General features: G+C 42.3%; 1 protein-coding gene across 8 annotated transcripts in view; it reads left to right on the top strand.

Moving 5' to 3' along the window:
* Positions 1-19949, top strand: part of FAM135A (family with sequence similarity 135 member A) — a 71058-nt gene that overhangs the window by 26131 nt on the left and 24978 nt on the right. For 3 of the 8 annotated variants that reach the window (XM_054392541.1, XM_054392581.1, XM_054392558.1), the window contains exons 3-10: positions 1455-1594; positions 1711-1781; positions 2931-3104; positions 4670-4796; positions 9120-9273; positions 13347-13424; positions 16093-16142; positions 18847-19002. In XM_054392541.1, coding sequence (XP_054248516.1) covers positions 1455-1594; positions 1711-1781; positions 2931-3104; positions 4670-4796; positions 9120-9273; positions 13347-13424; positions 16093-16142; positions 18847-19002 — 950 coding nt within the window. The remainder of the gene's footprint in view (positions 1-1454; positions 1595-1710; positions 1782-2930; positions 3105-4669; positions 4797-9119; positions 9274-13346; positions 13425-16092; positions 16143-18846; positions 19003-19949) is intronic. The other 5 variants (XM_054392549.1, XM_054392589.1, XM_054392566.1 and 2 more) reach the window with 3 other exon arrangements.

Below are 19949 nucleotides of genomic sequence, written 5' to 3'. Positions count from 1 at the left end.
CAGCCTTCCTGGGCAACTTGTTCTACTCTGTCACCATCCTTACTGTAAAGAATTTCTTCCTATTACCCAGTCTAAATCTCCTCTCTTCTGGCTTCAGTCCATTCCTCCTCGCCCTATCACTACAAGTCCTTGCAAAAAGTCCCTCCCCAACTTTCCTGTAGGCCCTCTTCAGGTACTGGAAGGCTGCTCTGAGGTCTCCCCAGAGCCTTCTCCATGCTGAACAGCCCCAGCTCTCTCAGCCTGTCCCCACAGGGGAGATGCTCTAACCCTGTGATCATCTTTGTGGACGCCCTTTGGACCTGCTCCAACAGTTTCATGTCCTTATGCTGCTTAGGTGACTTAAAAGATAGTGGTGGTTCTGCCTTGTTGGCTTCCCATTTGACATCTCCACATAGATGTGGCTCAGCCTGTTCCTGGCATCAGCTCTTCCTCTTCGCCTCCTCTCTGTCAGTTCTGAGGAGGCCGTTTCACATTACACTGCAGTCAGCAGAGCTGAGGGCTGCAGCTCTGGAGCTGGATGCTGCACAGGAAGTGGGACCGTGGCCAGGTATCTCCAGAGCTTCTTTTGTGTCAGAGTGGAGTGGGAGTTCCCTTTTGCTGATGCCCTGTGGTTGTATTGGATTCGGTGCCATGTGAAACCCACTCTGTCCTTCACCCGTGCGGATGGCGTGGATGGGTGTAAGCTGAAAGTGGCATTGTCCACAGGGGAGTTTAACTGTAATGACTGAGTCCTGGTAAGCACTGCATCCAGGACACCTAAACCCATGATACACAAGAAAGCACCTCAGCAACCCTCTGCGTTTGTACATGTCTCTGCTTTCTGAAGATGTTATGAGGGTGCTGGAACACTGGAACAGGTTGCTCAGGGAGGTGGTGAAGGTCCTGTCCCTGGAGACATTCAGGGTCAGGCTTGATGGGGCTCTGAGTAACCTGATCTAGTTGGGGATATCCCCCTGCTTAGTGCAGGGGATTTGGACTGTATGGCTTCTAGAGATTCCCTCCAACCCGGTGCATTCTGTGATTCTATGGGCAAGCCCAGAGGAAGGCCACTGAGATGATCCAAGGGCTGGAACTGCTCTGCTGTGAGGACAGGCTGAGGAAAATGAGATTGTTTAGCCTGGAGAAGTGAAGATTCCAGGGCAGCTTTGTAGCTGCCTTACAATACCTGAAGGGATCCTGCAGGAAGGTTGGAGAAGGACATTTGTCTAGCAATAGAACAAGGGGGAATGGTTTGAAGCTGAGGGAGAGCAGGTTTAGACTGGATCTTAGGAAGAAGTTCTTCAGTATGAGGGTGGTGACACTGTGGGATGGGTTGCTCAGGGAGGTTGTGGATACCTCCTCCATCCTGTGATCCTGTGGTGATGAAACTGATAGGAAGGGCAGTTGCACTCATTAGCTGCTGTGGAGTTTGCAAGTTCTGGGCTAATGATACCACTACCTGTTTCTCTTTCCAGGTGCAGATCTTGCCTTTCCTGCTTCCATCCATGACAATGTAGTTTGCAGTAAAACGTTTCAAATCCTTTACAAAAATGAGGAAGTTTCTGTCAATGATGTGATGATTTTCAAAATCAAAATGCTGTTAGATGAGAGGAAGGTAAGCTGCCATTCACCTTTGCTGGAGTCAGATTATTAAACTTTCATGATGGGCAATTTGGTTTAATAGAAATTAGAGGCCTGAAAAGATTTCATGCATGTGCAATCTCTTTATAGATTGAAGAGTCTCTGAATGAAATGAATTTTCTGCTAACATTAGATCTACACTTCACGGACACAGACTGCTCGTAAGTTTAAATACAGAGGATTTTAATTTAAGTGTGGAAGATATAAATTCAAATGTAAGAGATTTCAATTTCAATATGGAAGATTTGCATTTAAGTCTACAGGATTTCAATTTAAATCTAGAGGATTTCAATTTAAATATGGAAGATTTGCATTCAGGTCTAAGGATTTCAATTTAAATCTAGAGGATATCAATTTAAAATATGGAAGATTACACTCTAAATGTAGAAGATTTCCATTTAAATAAGGAAGATTTAAATTTAAATGTAGAAGATTTAAATAAAGATTTCAATTTAAATGTGGTAGATTTCCATTTAAATGTGGAAGATTTCCATTTAAATGTGGAGGATTTCACTTTAAATATGGAAAATTTCCATTTAAATCTGGAGGATTTCAGTGTAAATATGGAAGATTTCAAATTTAATGTAGCAAATTTCAATTTAAAGACGGAAGATTTCCATTTAAATGTAGAGGATTTAAATATAAATATAGATTTCAATTCAAATATGGAAGATTTTAGTCTAAATGTGGAAGATTTCCATTTAAATGTGGGAGACTTCCATTTAAATCTAGGGGATTTCAATGTAAATATGGAAGATTTGAACTTCAATGTAGCAAATTTCAATTTAAAGATGGAAGATTTCAATTTAAATGTGGAAGATTTCGACTTAAATGTGGAAGATTTCACTTTAAATATGGAAAATTTCCATTTACATCTAGAGGATTTCAATGTAAATATGGAAGATTTAAATTTAAATGTGGAAGATTCCAGTTTAAGTGTGGAAGATTTCAATTTAAATGGGCAAGATTTCAATTTAAATGGGGAACGTTTAAATGTGGAAGATTTCGATTTCAACATAAATTTTATGAAAACAACAATATATATAAACTTTTCACACTGATTAAATCTGTATTATATATAGATGCAGCATGTTCATATTAGACATATATGAAGCTAGAAAAGAAATCCAGTGCTCTCTGTTCAATTACATAACTGATTTTTCACATTCTGAGGGTTTTTAATACAATTTTTTTTTTTCCCTGAGGGAGATGCTGTTGCACTCCAAAGCGCAGACCTAAGCTAAACTGCTTAGTGATGAATAAGTTGCACTTTCAATTGTAAAGCTGGTTTGGTTTTCATTTATTTCTAGGCCAGATGACCTGAGCACACTACAGCCGATTAGTAGCCGAACATTAAAGTTGCACTTTAACTTACGCCGGGGCCTTCATCATTACGTCAATGTCATGTTTGATTACTTCCACCTCTCTGTCATATCGGTTATAGTCCATGCTTCTTTGGTTGCTCTGCATCAGCCCCTGATAAGGTAACCTCCTGTTAATAAAATGCAGATAACTTCTCCAGTGTCCAGGTGGAAATGTTCTAAAATTAGAATCACAGTATCACAGAGTGGTAGGGGTTGGAAAGGACCTTTGGAGATCATCAAGTCCAACTCCCCTGCTGAAGCAGGTTCTCCTAGGTCAATACTGTCTTGCACTATCATATGCTCCCTGACTAAACTAAGTTCACTGATCATGTTTCTGCTGACAGTCTTCATGGCAAGGCATGTTGATAAACAGTCTTTACTTTGCAACATGAAATCATGGAATCATAGAATGGTAGAGGTGGGAAGGGACCTCTTGAGATCATCTGGACCAACCCCCCCTGCTAGAGCAAGTTCACCCTGGTTGCACAGGAACACATCCTGCTGGCTCATGGGGAGTTTGTCACCAGTTGACACCCACAAGTCCTTCTCCTCCAGACTGCTCTTGAGCCACTGCTCACCCAGCCTGGATTTGTACTGATGTATCTTTGAAAACCAAAGGGTAACTCTAAAGTTACCTTTTATGTTTTTATCTTCACAGAATAACAGAATTATAGGTCATAGGCTGGACTTGATGATCTCAGAGGTCTTTTCCAGCCTCAGCAATTCTGTGATTCCTAGCTGGATAAGGCTTTGAGCACCCTGATCTAGTGGGAGGTGTCCTTGCCTAGATGATCTTTAAGGTCCCTTCCAACTCAAGTCATTCTGTGATTTATCTCTACAGCTTAAACTTCCAGGAATATTGTTTAAATTAGGTGAGGTTTGCACTAGAAGTAATGAGGAAGAGCTTGCATACAGTCTTCTGACTTTCATGGTGAGAGAGGGCAACAGCTGAGGGTAATAATGCTTCAAAAAGGGCCATGAAGATGATCAGAGGACTGGAGCTCTTGTCCTGTGGGGACAGCTTGAGGGAGCTGGGGCTTTTTAGCCTGAAGAAGGCTCCAGGACGACCTTCTTGTGGCCTGCTGGGAACTGAAGTGGGGCCTACAAAAAAGCTGGGGAAGGAGTTTAGAAGGGCTTGTAGTGATAGTATGAGGGAGATTGGATTGAAGCTTGAAGGGGGAAGATTAAGGCTGGAGATTAGGAAGACATTTTTTACAGTGAGGATGAGGAGACACTGGAACAGGTTGCCCAGGGAGGCTGTGGATGTCCCCTCCCTGAAGGCGTTCAAGGCCAGGTTGGATGAGGCCATGACCAACCTGGGCTGGTGGGAGGTGTCCCTGCCCATGGTTTGGGGGTTGGTGCTGGATGATCTTTAAGGTCCTTTCCAACCCAAACCATTCTATGAACCTATGAATTCCTTAGGTTTCTCCAACCAGCTGGAGACATACTTTGAAGAGAACTGCTGAAGAAGCAGCTCTGCCTTAGCACAGCACCAGAGTTAACTGAGGTATCTGGGCCGGCTGAGGGGTTTGAAGAGGGCAGCCCACCATGCTGGGAACTTCCAGGACCTTACTTTGCATCCTTCCTTCTACTGCTTGTGAAGAGCAATCAAGACTTTATTATGCCTGCAGTGTTTTTGTGATGTGTGTAGGCTCAGGTGATCAGTTCATCTGTGCTTTTTGCAGTTTCCCTCGCCCAGTGAAGAACACGTGGCTGAACAGGAATGCACCAGCGCAGAACAGGGACTCCGTGATTCCTTCTCTTGAGAGCGTGGTCTTTGGCAATAACTACACAAAACAGTTGTCAGCAGATGTAAGAATCTTATCAGTTTCATATTTAATTGGGTTTTTTGTTGTTGTTGAGCAGTGTGGCTTTTTTTTTTTCCCCAGAAGTATTATTTGTTAAAAAATTAACTTTGTTAGTGTTGAGAAATGAGAAAAATTGTTCCCAAGAGGCTGTGTTACAGACTTCAGGAACACATAGGTGGAAAGCTTACAATATTAAGTGCTTGGAAAGTTTACAATGTTAAGTGCTTAACCTTCTTTTTTAATATATTGCAATCCACGGAAAATTGCAAACAACAGGGGGTGAGGTTTGTGAAAAGAGCAGCTTGGTTTGCTGCCTTTGTGGTTATTCTGTTAACGCTTTATTTATTGTGCAAAAGTAAAACGTGCCTCTTTTTTTCCCCCTTTCCTTCTTTTCCTCCCCCTTTCCTTCTCTTTTTTTCCCCCTTTCCCTCTTTTTTTCCCCCTTTCCCTCTTTTCCCCCCTTTCCCTCTTTTTCCTCCCTTTCCCTCTTTTTCCCCCTTTCCCTCTTTTTTTTCCCTTTCCCTCTTTTTTTCCCTTTCCCTCTTTTTTTTCCCTTTCCCTCTTTTTTTTCCCTTTCCCTCTTTTTTTTCCCTTTCCCTCTTTTTCCCTCCTTTCCCTCTTTTTCCCCCCTTTCCCTCTGTTTCCCCCCTTTCCCTCTGTTTCCCCCCTTTCCCTCTGTTTCCCCCCTTTCCCTCTTTCCCCCCCTTTCCCCCCTTTCCCTCTTTCCCCCCCTTTCCCCCCTTTCCCTCTTTCCCCCCCTTTCCCCCTTTCCCTCTTTCCCCCCCTTTCCCCCCTTTCCCTCTTTCCCCCCCTTTCCCCCCCTTTCCCTCTTTCCCCCCTTTCCCTCTGTTTCCCCCCTTTCCCTCTTTTCCCCCCTTTCCCTCTTTTCCCCCCCTTTCCCTCTTTTCCCCCCTTTCCCTCTTTTCCCCCCTTTCCCTCTTTTCCCCCCTTTCCCTCTTTTCCCCCCTTTCCTCTTTTCCCCCCTTTCCCTCTTTTTCCCCCCTTTCCCTCTTTTCCCCCCTTTCCCTCTTTTCCCCCCTTTCCCTCTTTTCCCCCCTTTCCCTCTTTCCCCCCCTTTCCCTCTTTTCCCCCCCTTTCCCTCTTTCCCCCCTTTCCCTCTTTCCCCCCCTTTCCCTCTTTCCCCCCCTGTCCCTCTTTCCCCCCTTTCCCTCTTTCCCCCCCTTTCCCTCTTTCCCCCCCTTTCCCTCTTTTCCCCCCTTTCCTCTTTTCCCCCCTTTCCCTCTTTTTCCCCCCTTTCCCTCTTTTCCCCCCCTTTCCTCTTTTCCCCCCTTTCCCTCTTTCCCCCCTTTCCCTCTTTCCCCCCTTTCCCTCTTTTCCCCCCTTTCCCTCTTTTCCCCCCTTTCCTCTTTCCCCCCCTTTCCTCTTTCCCCCTTTCCCTCTTTTCCCCCCTTTCCCTCTTTTCCCCCCCTTTCCCTCTTTTCCCCCCCTTTCCTCTTTTTCCCCCCTTTCTCTCTTTTCCCCCCTTTCCCTCTTTTCCCCCCTTTCCTCTTTTCCCCCCTTTCTCTCTTTTCCCCCCTTTCCCTCTTTTCCCCCCTTTCCCTCTTTTCCCCCCTTTCTCTCTTTTTGCCCCCCTTTCTCTCTTTTTGCCCCCTTTTCTCTCTTTTTTCCCCCCTTTCTCTCTTTTTCCCCCCTTTCTCTCTTTTTCCCCCCTTTCTCTCTTTTTGCCCCCTTTCTCTCTTTTTGCCCCCCTTTCTCTCTTTTTTCCCCCCTTTCTCTCTTTTTGCCCCCCATTCTCTATTTTTTCCCCCCTTTCTCTCTTTTTGCCCCCCTTTCTCTCTTTTTGCCCCCCTTTCTCTCTTTTTGCCCCCTTTCTCTCTTTTTCCCCCCTTTCTCTCTTTTTTCCCCCCTTTCTCTCTTTTTGCCCCCCATTCTCTCTTTTTGCCCCCTTTCTCTCTTTTTGCCCCCTTTCTCTCTTTTTGCCCCCTTTCTCTCTTTTTGCCCCCTTTCTCTCTTTTTGCCCCCCTTTCTCTCTTTTTGCCCCCCTTTCTCTCTTTTTGCCCCCCTTTCTCTCTTTTTGCCCCCCTTTCTCTCTTTTTGCCCCCCTTTCTCTCTTTTTGCCCCCCTTTCTCTCTTTTTGCCCCCTTTCTCTCTTTTTGCCCCCTTTCTCTCTTTTTGCCCCCTTTCTCTCTTTTTGCCCCCCTTTCTCTCTTTTTGCCCCCTTTCTCTCTTTTTGCCCCCTTTCTCTCTTTTTGCCCCCCTTTCTCTCTTTTTGCCCCCTTTCTCTCTTTTTGCCCCCTTTCTCTCTTTTTGCCCCCTTTCTCTCTTTTTGCCCCCCTTTCTCTCTTTTTGCCCCCCTTTCTCTCTTTTTGCCCCCCTTTCTCTCTTTTTGCCCCCCTTTCTCTCTTTTTGCCCCCCTTTCTCTCTTTTTGCCCCCCTTTCTCTCTTTTTGCCCCCCTTTCTCTCTTTTTGCCCCCTTTCTCTCTTTTTGCCCCCTTTCTCTCTTTTTGCCCCCTTTCTCTCTTTTTGCCCCCCTTTCTCTCTTTTTGCCCCCCTTTCTCTCTTTTTGCCCCCCTTTCTCTCTTTTTGCCCCCCTTTCTCTCTTTTTGCCCCCTTTCTCTCTTTTTGCCCCCCTTTCTCTCTTTTTGCCCCCTTTCTCTCTTTTTGCCCCCTTTCTCTCTTTTTGCCCCCCTTTCTCTCTTTTTGCCCCCCTTTCTCTCTTTTTGCCCCCTTTCTCTCTTTTTGCCCCCTTTCTCTCTTTTTGCCCCCTTTCTCTCTTTTTGCCCCCCTTTCTCTCTTTTTGCCCCCTTTCTCTCTTTTTGCCCCCCTTTCTCTCTTTTTGCCCCCCTTTCTCTCTTTTTGCCCCCCTTTCTCTCTTTTTGCCCCCCTTTCTCTCTTTTTGCCCCCTTTCTCTCTTTTGCCCCCTTTCTCTCTTTTTGCCCCCTTTCTCTCTTTTGCCCCCTTTCTCTCTTTTTGCCCCCCTTTCTCTCTTTTTGCCCCCCTTTCTCTCTTTTTGCCCCCCTTTCTCTTCCCCTTTCTCTTTGCCCCCTTTCTCTTTTTGCCCCCTTTCTCTTTTTGCCCCCTTTCTCTCTTTTTGCCCCCCTTTCTCTCTTTTTGCCCCCTTTCTCTTTCCCCCCTTTCTCTCTTTTTGCCCCCTTTCTCTTTTCCCCCTTTCTCTTTGCCCCCCTTTCTCTCTTTTTGCCCCCCTTTCTCTCTTTTTGCCCCCTTTCTCTCTTTTTGCCCCCCTTTCTCTCTTTTTGCCCCCCTTTCTCTCTTTTTGCCCCCTTTCTCTCTTTTTGCCCCCTTTCTCTCTTTTTGCCCCCCTTTCTCTCTTTTTGCCCCCCTTTCTCTCTTTTTGCCCCCTTTCTCTCTTTTTGCCCCCCTTTCTCTCTTTTTGCCCCCCTTTCTCTCTCCCCCTTTCTCTCTGCCCCCCTTTCTCTCTTTTTGCCCCCCTTTCTCTCTTGCCCCCCTTTCTCTTGCCCCCTTTCTCTCTTTTTGCCCCCCTTTCTCTCTTTTGCCCCCTTTCTCTCTCCCCCTTTCTCTCTGCCCCCTTTCTCTCTTTTTGCCCCCTTTCTCTCTTTTTGCCCCCCTTTCTCTCTTTTTGCCCCCCTTTCTCTCTTTTTGCCCCCCTTTCTCTCTTTTTGCCCCCCTTTCTCTTCCCCCCTTTCTCTCTGCCCCCTTTCTCTCTTTCCCCCCTTTCTCTCTTTTTGCCCCCCTTTCTCTCTTTTTGCCCCCCTTTCTCTCTTTTTGCCCCCTTTCTCTCTTTTGCCCCCTTTCTCTCTTTTTGCCCCCCTTTCTCTCTCCCCCTTTCTCTTGCCCCCCTTTCTCTCTTTTTGCCCCCCTTTCTCTCTTTTTGCCCCCTTTCTCTTTTGCCCCCTTTCTCTTTCCCCCCTTTCTCTCTTTTTGCCCCCCTTTCTCTTTTTTCCCCCCCTTCTCTCTTTTTTCCCCCCTTTCTCTCTTTTTTCCCCCCTTTCTCTCTTTTTTCCCCCTTTCTCTCTTTTTTCCCCCTTTCTCTCTTTTTCCCCCTTTGCCGCCTTTTTTCCCCCTTTGCCGCCTTTTTTCCCCCTTTCCCGCCTTTTTCCCCCTTCCCGCCTTTTTGCCCCCCTTCCCGCCTTTTTTCCCCCCTTCCCGCCTTTTTGCCCCCCTTCCCGCCTTTTTGCCCCCCTTCCCGCCTTTTTGCCCCCTTCCCGCCTTTTTGCCCCCTTTCCCGCCTTTTTGCCCCCTTTCCCGCCTTTTTGCCCCCTTTCCCTCTTCTTTTCCTCTTTATTTCTTATTATTTCCTTTCCTTTTTCCTTCTTTTTATCCCCCTCTCCTTTTTTTCCCCCCCTCCCCTTCCTTTTTCCCCCCTTTCTTTCTTTTTTTATTTCAGGGTTGCAGTTTTGTTGTTTCAGAGTCTTTCCTCAGCCATGCCTACAATTTCCACTACACCCTCTGTGCCAGTCTGCTGCTTGCTTTCAAAGGCTTACACAGCTATTTCATCATGGTGACCAAGGAGCTCCCCTCTTCTCACCGTATTGAACTGGGTATGTTGAATTTACTAAAATACATCACTTTCTTGTCAATATCTGTTAAAAACACCCCTCTCCTAGGCTAAACTGGCATGGATTTCATACCTCTTGTGCATCTAAAGTCTTTTTACTTCAGCTGGAGTAATAACTCAAATAAACAAAAAATAAAGTAATGTCACATTAGTAATAAAATAAGGAAAGAACAGCTTAAATCTAGGCAAATACATACTATTTTTTTTAATTGGTATTATTTTGCCCCGTTGTTTCAAATCACTTTTTTTAGTGGTGAGAAAGTAACAACCCAAGTAGCACGCTGCACTTGTTTGCTTGTTGTAAGGAAACATTGTATATTTATATAAATATTGGAACTCTGAAAGCTTTGATTTGAGAAGGTTATTACAGTGCAGAATTGTCTGGAAAAAAAAGAAAAAAAAAAAGACCTACAGGAAGAAATTTCTGCTTGCTCAGTTTGGAGTATACAGACCTAAGCATTAGGGAAAGCTGTGAACAGACTGTTTCCAAAAACACGGGTAGTCAAAATATGCTTTCAGAGAAGGTTTTTCATAGAGTGGTTTGAGTTGGAAGGGACCTTAAAGCTCATCCAGTTCCAACCCCCACACCACGGGCAGGGACTCCTTCCACTAGCCCAGGTTGCTGAAGGCCTCATCAAGCCTGGCTTTGAACACCTCCAGAGAGGAGGCATCCATGACTTCCCTGGGCAACCTGTTCCACTGTCTCACCAGTCTTCACTGCAAAGAATTTCTTCCTAACCTCCAGTCTAAATCTGCCCTCCTCAAGTTTCAATCCATTTCCCCTCATCCTATCACTATAAGCCCTTGTCAAAAGTCCCTCCCCAGTTTTCTTATAGGCCCTGCTTCAGTTTTGGAAGGCTGCTATAAGGTCTCTCTCCAATTCACTTTCTTCCCAGAACCTTTTCTTCCATTGGTAAAGTCAAAACTAAACTCCTAAAGGACAGTCTTCTAGAACAAATTTTAAATTCTTCCAGGAGACTAGATTTGATAAAACCTAACTGCTTAAGTATGACATGAAATGTAATGTATGGAAAATGTATGTTATGTTTCTGTCAGAGAGCCTGGCCCCAGCCTCTGAACTAGGAGAGTGGTGGAAGTAAAAAAAGGAAAAGACATTTTCATTATAAAGGACGACTCAGACTTTTTCCTTCTCAAATATATCTTTTTAGTCTTGTAAAATTCTATTTAAATCCAAAAAGTAGGTATTTTGGAATTTACGTGGATCATAGGCATGGATCATAGGAATAGGTTTATTGATTTATTTTTTTTTTCTTATTGTTTCATTTCATTAATGTCAAAGCTCAGAACTGTGAAACAGTAAGGTTGGAAATTGAGCTATAAAAGCTATTTAATAAGGTGACGTGGTCAAGTAGTGATTTAGACAAAGTTTCACATAGATACTGCAAAATACAAGGCTTTTTTTTAAAAAATAGCTTTTTTTTTTTGGGAGAGAATGCAATACAAATCCATGCTCAGAAAAATACCAGAAACTGAAGTTTCTGATGTAAATACTGCTGCAGTTGTGATGCAAAGAACATTTATGTGTCAATTTAAATACAGATGGGAACACTCTATGAAAGGAATGACTCAACTCCTTGTCTTCCTTTTAAGGGCAAAATAGATAGGCTTGAGACTTGATGATCTTGTCACTTCAATGTCAGTATCCTATCTGAAGGACATTCAATTCCCCTAAAACATTCCTGGAAAATCCATATGTCATAGGAGAAAGCTGTCCACTGAGTTACATAGTTCATAGATGAATAGAATAGTTTAGGTTGGAAGGGATGTTAAAGATCATCCAGTTCCAACCCCCTGCCATGGGCAGGGACACTCCCACTAGTCCAGGTTGCTCAGGGCCTCATCCAGCCTGGCTTGGAACACTTTCCAGGGAAGGGATATCCACAACCTCCCTGAGCAACCTGTTCCAGTGTCTCACCACCCTCACTGTAAAGAACATCTTCTTCCAGAATTTCCTCCTCCAGCTTCAATCCATTCCCTCTCATCCTGTCACTACAAGCTCTTGTAAAAAATCCCTCCCCAGTTGTCTTCTAGGCACCTTTCAGGTACTGGAAGGCTGCTCTAAGGTCTCCCTGGAGCCTTCTCTTCTCCAGGCTGAACATCCCCAGCTCTCTCAGCCTGTCCCCGCAGGGGAGGTTCTCCAGCCCTCTGATCATGGTGTTGGCCTCTTGGATCCACTCCAGCAGTTCAATGTCCCTCTTACGCTGGGAGCACCAGAACTGGACACAGTCTTCCAGGTGATGGTTGTGTCTTTAAAACCTCATTGAAATCACCCAAACCTTTTTGAGACCTTTCGGTGGAACTTGAGTCAGACTTTTTGTCATTTCTGTGGGAAATTTCACTTGCCTTCAGAACAGAAGCTTGAGGAGAAATGGCCAAAATGTATCTGAGGAAAAAATTATTATTTACATTTAACATTCATTGTACATTTTTGGCTGATGGTTTTTTTTCCTGTGGGGTTGTTTTTTCCTTATTTTTTAAGCCTTTGCTGATTAATGACTTTGTTTTCTTATTCCTAAACTTTTTTTTTCTTCATTTATTTCAGTTATTTTGTGTATACATTGATTGGGATCATAGACATAACACATAGGACTAGTAATGTAATTATTAATGATGCTACTATTGCTCATCTCTTGCTCATGTAAAATAACTAATGCCTGCCATTAGCACTAATATCTCTAAAATCCATTAACAGTAAAAAGGAAAAAAATTGTGTTTCTGTGATGTCTGGAAAGAGACTGAAGCTCTCTGGACTTCACAAAACACACAATTGCATTGGTTTTTAGTTTATACTTAGGAATTCCATTGATTTTTAATTTGTATTTAGGAACTGTGTTGATTTTTTACATTTTTATTTAGGAATTGCATTCAGGTTTTACTTCTTACTCAGAAATTGCATTGACTTTTAATTTTTATTCAGAAATTGCATTGATTTTGATTTTATTTTCTTTTTTCAGAAATTGGATTCAGTTTTAATTTTTATTTAGGAGCTGCATTGATTTTTATTTTTTATTCAGAAATTGCATTAACTTCTAAATTTTATTTAGAATTTCCATTCAGTTCTAATTTTTATTTAGAAAATGCTTTTTTATTTTTATTTTGGAGTTGCATTGATTTTGAATTTTTATTCAGAAATTGCATTCAGTTTTAATTTTTATTTAGGAATTGCATTCTGGTTTTACTTCTTATTTAGAAATTGCCTTGATTTTGAATTTTTATTTAGGAGCTGCATTGATTTTTAATTTTTATTCAGAAATTGCATTAACTTCTAATTTTTATTTAGAATTTCCATTCCGTTCTAATTTTTATTTAGAAATTACCTTGGTTTTTTAATTTGTATTTAGAAAGTGCATTAGGTTTTAATTTTTAGTAATTACACTGAATTTTATTTTTAATTATGGAATTGCTTTTTTTTTACTTTTTATTTAGAAATTGCATTCAGTTTTACTTTTTATTCAGTAATGGCCTTGCATTTTTCATCTTTAGACATTGCCCTGATTTTTTAATTTTGATTGAGAAATTGCCTTGATTTTTTTACTATTTAAAGTCAATTAACTATTACATAATATTTTATGTATTAAGTGGATATTTTATGTATAAAGTTTAAGTGAGCATTGAGAAGAGAATCTCAAATCCTGTTTCAATCCCAGCAGCATCCTTTTTTTGGTTTTTTTGTTCTAAAATAAATACCTCCTTAATTTTGTTTCTTCTGTTTGCTTTGCTATTGCTCTGTCAGATGATTTTAAGCCAGGACGGTAATTTTGCAGAAGCATGTGCAGACAAATGTTGGATTCCTGAAGTGTAAATGAAGCTTGTATTGGTCTCAGGGAATAAAAAAAATGCTACTTTAATGTATATCATGAGTCATACCTAACCTGGAAACTACAGTAAAGTTCTGTGCTTTCTCTGATCTAACTGCATTATTTGCTAGGCTAGCAATAAGCTTTTTTTACTAACTTTAAAGGCAAGTAATAAATCAGAGATGAAAAAACCAAGGAGTGTAGTAACTAGTCATGTGTGTGCAATCCCTGTAACTAGCCAAGGCCAGCATGCAGGTCCTTTATGAACGCCTTCTCAGAAGAAAATATCCACGACCCCAGAGAGACGCCTACCTAGGTATGTTTGCAAAGCAGATGATATAACCCCTCAGATTTTTATTAATCATATCAAATCTCTTCTTCTTAAATCATATGAAAATATGACTTTGTGTTGTAAGCACTGTTTCCCTCTTCAGCTGTAGCGAAAAGATGCTGGACTCCATGATAAATTCTGCAGAATTGAATTACTTATCTGTAGGCTAAATATATCAGATACTATTTCTGGGCTAAAGACAGATACTGAGAAATTATGACTGCTTTTTGGTTTAATGTTGGTCTGCTTTTCTAAAAAGTTGAAGATTCCATTCAGTTGTCACCATTTAAATAAAACAGCTAAAAATTGTAGTTTTGTAGATTCATAAAGTGGTTGGGGTTGGAAGGGATCTTAAAGATCATCCAGTTCCAACCTCCCTGCTATGGGCAGGGACACCTCCCACTACACCACGTTGTTCAAGGCCTCATCCAACCTGGCCTTGAACACCTCCAGGGAGGGGCCGTCCCCAACCTCCCTGGACAACCTGTTCCAGTGTCTCACCACCCTTCCTGTAATTTAATTTAATTCATCACAGACTCAACTAGATTGATACCTTTACTTCCTGAGAAATCTTTCAGGGTGTTTCTGGTATCTCAAGGCTTCCAAACATGACACAAGGCATACTCAAAGCTTATGAATTTGTCCTTCTCTAAATAGTTAATACTCCCTTTGAAATGTGTCCTGATGAGGGACAAAAGATGCCAGTGCTGCTAAAGCACAAAGCAGTTTGTAATGGGGTAATAATCAAATGGCAGTTTAGTCTTATAGTAGGTCACCAGCTTGATTTTAACTGCTTTTTGGTTTTGTTTTAGAAATAAAACAAAACTATTTGTAGCAGAGTCAGCAAAGCTGCATCAGATGTTTGCTGAGTTGAATATTACTGCTGTAGAATGTTAGTATTTCATTTCCTTGTGTCTTGTCTCTGTTCTGTCTTTTTACTTTTAATGTAATGTTGTAGTTTGGGATTTCCCATGATGGTGGAAAATCAGAGCTTGAAATGTTGTTCAAAGGCTGTTCTCGCTTGCAGCGTGACAAACAAGATTGATTAAATAAAGAACAGCTTTATTTGACTGAAATAGAATTCCTCAGACAATTAGAGTTCCTAGACAATTAGAATTCCTCGACAATTAGAATTCCTCAAAGAATTTGGCAGTGGTACTTAAATTCCTGGAGCTTGCAAATCAGGTAAAAAACCTACCTGTGTTGTGTCTCAGAAGTAAAAAAAAATAAAATTTTCACTCAATGCACAATTTGTGTGGCAACAAACACACCAAAAGTTATATCTTAAGTTGGATTCATAATTAACTATCAGAATAATTATCAAGTGGTAGTTAGCTAGCAGTGGTGTAGGTAGCTTTGAAAAACATTGCTAAACCTGCTTCTGAGAACTTCATGCACTTCTGCAGTTTGCATGATGTCTCAGAACTTGGTGTTGGATGAGCTCATTTGTTTGGCATTGAGTTTAACCCTGAGCATAATGGATGCATTTGGTTGAAAATCATTATGGACTGCCCGCATTTAGGTGATTATCATTCCAAGTTGAGTAAATGTGCTGTTGCCATTCTGTACAGCTTTATTCGTTATCTGTATCCTAAATTTATTGTAGCAGGTTTCAAGATGTAGTTTGTTAGTGCATGTTTTCATGAAATTTCAGATTTCTTCTTTAATACTGTGTTTCAAAAATGAATTGATGGATAAATAGGTGTTCAGAGACAGTTCTAAGGTTTTTAAATCATAGAATCATAGGTTGGTTTGGGTTGGAAGGGATCTAAAAGATCATCTAGTTCCAACCTCCCTGCCATGGGCAGGGACACTTTCCACTAGCCCAGGTTGCTCAAGGCCCAAACCTAGATGCGTTTTATTCACTACTGAAGATACAGCCCTTCCCTTGTGAACTGGAGAGGGAAATCAAAACACAGTACCAAATTGTTCTTTAATTGAGCAGATCCTTTAAGTAGAACAGGAATGATTAGCAAGGAGAAATGTCTTAGAAGAAGGAATAAATCTGTTTTCTTTACAACTAAATCATTCAAGTTTCAGATCCAGTTTAGGCTGCCACACCACAGAAATTTGATTTGCTCTTAACATTGAGAGAAAGAAAAGTTTTATTTGACTGAAAGAGAAGTTCTCAGACAATTGAAGAGTGGTATTTAAATTTATGGAGCTTGCAAATCAGGTAAATGACCTACCTGTAGAAAAATGGTATTGGAGAAAGGCATCTCTGGAAAATCTGAGGTAGAAGAGGAACTGTGTTACCTAGGTTGTGAATGATGACATTGCTGCTGCCTAGATGACAAATAGATAAGAGATTGTCTCAATAGATAATTTCCAGCTGTAAAATCTAAATTACAGTATTTCCAAGCATAATTGTGAATGGAAAATTGGTATCCTTGACAAGGTATCATGGTAAGCGATCATGATACTCAATTGCAACCCATTTTTGACTTGATTGTGTTCTGTCCTCAATCTCAGAAATTGCTAAGAAATTATTTTAATGAGAGTTTACGATTTGCTTGGCTGAAAGTTGAGTGTGGCACTTAATGTGGGTTCAGGTTTTATCTGATGGGGTCTTTTTCATGGTGTAAAATCAGTTGGTGGGACAATTGGTTTTGCTCTGTACATTTTTCAATGGCTATATCCTCTCACCTTTCAGAAAAGATAGATGTAGAAGTTCGGCTTGCAGAACTGTGTGAAGAAGTAAAGGTACAATTTTATATATCTTGGGGTTTTTTTTTCATGTGAAATAACTAGAAAAGTGGAGTAAGTTTATTTCATACACAACTTGGGAATGAATAGTTTGTTTCAGTGGTAATACCGAGTGGGTTTTGCCAGTGCTTGTTTCAGATGAAGACAGACACTTGGGTGCATTGATTGATAAGAAGCTCCGGGTGAGCCAGCAGTGCCCTAATGCAGCCCAGAAGGCAGCTGCGTGCTGGGCAAGAGAGGGAGTTCTGCCCCTTGACTCTGCTCTAGTGAGACCTCACCTCCAATCCTGCCTCCAGTTCTGGTGTCCCTATCATAAGGACACAGAGCTGCTGGAGTGAGTCCACAGGGGTGATCTAAGGGCTGGGGAACCTCTGCTGTAAGGATAGGCTGAGGGAGCTGGGAGTGTTCATCCTAGAGAAGACTTCTGGAGGACCTTAGAGCTGCCTTCCAATACCTGAAGTGATCCTGCAGGAATACTGGAGAAGGAGTTTTCATAAGGGTATCTAGAGACAGGAAAAAGGGGAATGGATTGAAGCTGAGGGAGAAAAGGGTTAGACTGGATCTTAGGAAGAAGTTCTTCAGTATGAGGGTGGTGAGACTCTGGAGTTGGCTGCCCAGGGAGCCTGTGATTGCCTTTTCCATGGAGGTGTTCAAGGCCAGATTGGATTGAGGCCTTGAGCAGCTGAGTCTGGTTGAGAGGCATCCCTGCCCATGGAGGGAAGGTTGGAGGAGATGAGCTCTGAGGTCCCTTCCAAGTTAAGCCATTCTGTGACTGTGAAATTGCTCAACTGTCTCCAAACCTTCACTACTGATCTCGTGGCTTTGGCATGTCAGTAGTAGCCAGGAAGCTAAAGATTTTAGAAAGGCGCATTACCTGTAACAAAAATCACATATTTAATTCTCTGCATTTATAATTTTGAGTTCTTTCCTTTTGATAGTCTCAAATAACAAAGGTAGAAGATCAAACAGGAATAATAAATTGTACTAAAGCAGATTCTCCAAGTCATCCTCTCATGGAAGGACTCATCCTGATGCTGTCTCCTCATGTTTTTCCTATATTAAGGAAACAGCTGTCTGCTTCAGTTAGCTTAGATTTGTCCCCTCAGTTCTCCCCTTAGTCACAGCTAGCCCCAGCTGAGTAGCTAAACTCAGTGGTCACAGCATAGTTTAAAGCACAGGTTTTAGAGCTTTTTGGGAATATTGTCCATGCTGTGTTGCAGACTGGGCCATCTGCCTAGCTTTTGGAGAGCAGTAGCCTGACCTTCATTGCTGTAGTAGTAGCTAACTGCAAGGACCTGGCTTTGAAAGCATGTGAGTTTTACCATGGGAGACAGAGCCAGCAGTCAGCTCACTGTGGGCAGCTAATGATCTTACTTGTATATAAAAGCCAACAGCATTCTGGGCTGCATCATCAACAGTGCAATACAAGCAGGACCAGGAAAGTGATTGTCACCCTGTGCTCAGCACTGATCAGGCCACACCTTAAGAACTGGTTTCAGTTTTGGGCTCCTCACTACAAGACAGACATTGAGGTGCTGGAACAGGTCCAGAGGAGGACAGCAAAGCTCATGAAGGGTCTGGAGAATAGGGACTTCCAAAGGTCATCTAGTCCAACCCCCCTGCAGTCAGGAGGGACATCTTCAACTAGATCAGGTTGTTTAGAGCCTTGTGCAGCCTGACCTTGACCATCTCCAGGGATGGGGCTTCAACTACCTCCCTGGGCAACCTGTTCCAGTGTTCCACCATCCTCATCATGCAGAACATCCAATCTAAATCTCTTCTCTCATTTCAAACCATTGCCCCTTGTACTATCACTACAGGCCTTTGGAAACAGTCCCTCTGCAGCCTTTTTGTAGCCCCTTTCAGGTACTGGAAGGCTGTTGTTAAGTCTCCCTGGAGCCTTCCTTTCTCCCAACTCAACACCCCAAGCTCCCTCAGCCTGTCCTCATAGCAGAGGTGCTTCAGCCCCCTGATCATTGTGGCCCTCTTCTGGACCCTATCCCTCAGGTCTATGTCTTTCCTATGTTGAGAGCTCCAGGGCTGGATGCAGTACTCCAGGTGAGGTCTCACCAGAGCAGAGCAAAGGCAGAATCATCTCTCTCCATCTCTGGCCATGCTGCTTTGGATGCAGCCCAGGCTGCCATTTGCTTTCTGGGCTGCAAGTGCACACTGTTGGCTCATGTCCATTATGCATAAAGTGTTTGTAGATATATAGCACCATATAATTGTTCTTGTGAGTTGTGACTGCTCTGAGGTGGAGATGTCTTGATGAAGTTTTTATGATTGTATCAAAATTGGACTAACATTGCAGGATCCATTTTCTGGTGCCTGATTCCTATTCCTTTCAGGCTCACTCTGGTTTTGCATGTTGGAAGAAACAACAGTTACAACTCAAGTTATTCTTGCCATAAATGGAATTTTTTAGTTTAAGGTCAAGAATTTTTTAATTGAATTTAACCCTGAATTTAAGGTCAGGAGTCCTAATTCTAAAAGGCAACCAGATAAAGCAACGTAGAACAATTCTTGGTGTTGTAACACAGATTAATTCAGTTCTGATCCTTAGACAAAAGAGTTCTGATTTGGAAATTAATTTCCAAATGAAAGTTCTCACTAAGATCAAGTACACTTTGTTTTATTATTGTTCTTGTCTGAACTTTATGGTCTCATCTGTTAACCTTTTAAATCTTTTTCCTGCTTTCAGAAAATGGAAAATCCTGATGAACTGGCAGAACTTATAAATATGAATCTTGCTCAGCTTTGCTCACTTCTAATGGCTCTCTGGGGGCAATTTCTGGAGGTCATTACCTTGCAAGAGGAGGTCACAGCACTGCTAGCACAAGAGCATCACACATTAAGAGTAAGTATTGACCCTGGCTTTAGAAGCTCTGTCATGTTCATGCTCCTACTGGGACACAGTCAGAGAAATGTGTATCAAAGTGAGAGTCCAGAGTCTCGTTTTTCTAGTTTTAGATGAGAAATTTGCAGTCATAAAGGGAGCTGTTGGATTGCATTTGTTAGCTTGTGTATCATCTTGTGAGAGGTTGTTCTTGGAGTACAGTATTGAAAATACATCATTTGTGTTTACAAACCATCTAATTCATTCATCTTTTGGGTAAGAAATGCAGTTGAGAAGGCAAATGGCAGTCTGTGAACGAGAGAGATTTGTGCAGGATGAGATATTGTTCTGCAGGAGCCATGCCTGCTGCCTGCTCTGCATTTTACTTCTCTGCTGCATTTAGGCTGCCTGCTTACATCATAAACCAAAGGGTACTCTCCTGAATTAAGAATTTATAGCCTTCATTAGCTTTGAAAAGTCTTGTAAGTGGGATTTTAAGAAAGAAGAGATGTGAGTATGTGTGTGTATGTATAGAGATACATTCAGTGGGTAGCTACAAAGACAGTTGATCTGTTTCTGTGTGTACAGAGTTGCTGTGGGCTTGCTACACAGCAAACCACAGCAATGCTCAATCCCATGGTGAAATATATTCAATTAAGAACCAAAATGTTTACTGTCTGGCTTCACCATCTGTGTGTTTATCTCGCACACATTAGAGTATAGGTGATTTTAAGAGATCATCTGGAGGGATTTCTTGTCTCACCATTTACAGAGAGCTCATTCAGTTTAATGAGAATATATAGAATCAATGAATGGTCTGGGTTGGAAGGGAGCTCCAAAGGTCATCCAGTCCAACCGCCCTGCACTCAGCAGGGTCATCCTCCACTACATCAGGTTGTTCAGAGCCCTGTCAAGCCTCACCATGAATATCTCCAGGGATGAGGCCTCAACTACCTCCCTGGGCAACC

The sequence above is a fragment of the Indicator indicator genome, chromosome 2 (assembly GCF_027791375.1).
Source record: "Indicator indicator isolate 239-I01 chromosome 2, UM_Iind_1.1, whole genome shotgun sequence".
Lineage (NCBI taxonomy): Eukaryota > Metazoa > Chordata > Aves > Piciformes > Indicatoridae > Indicator > Indicator indicator.
The sequence above is the reverse complement of the archived record's forward strand: the minus strand, read 5'-3'. Positions and strand labels throughout refer to the sequence as shown.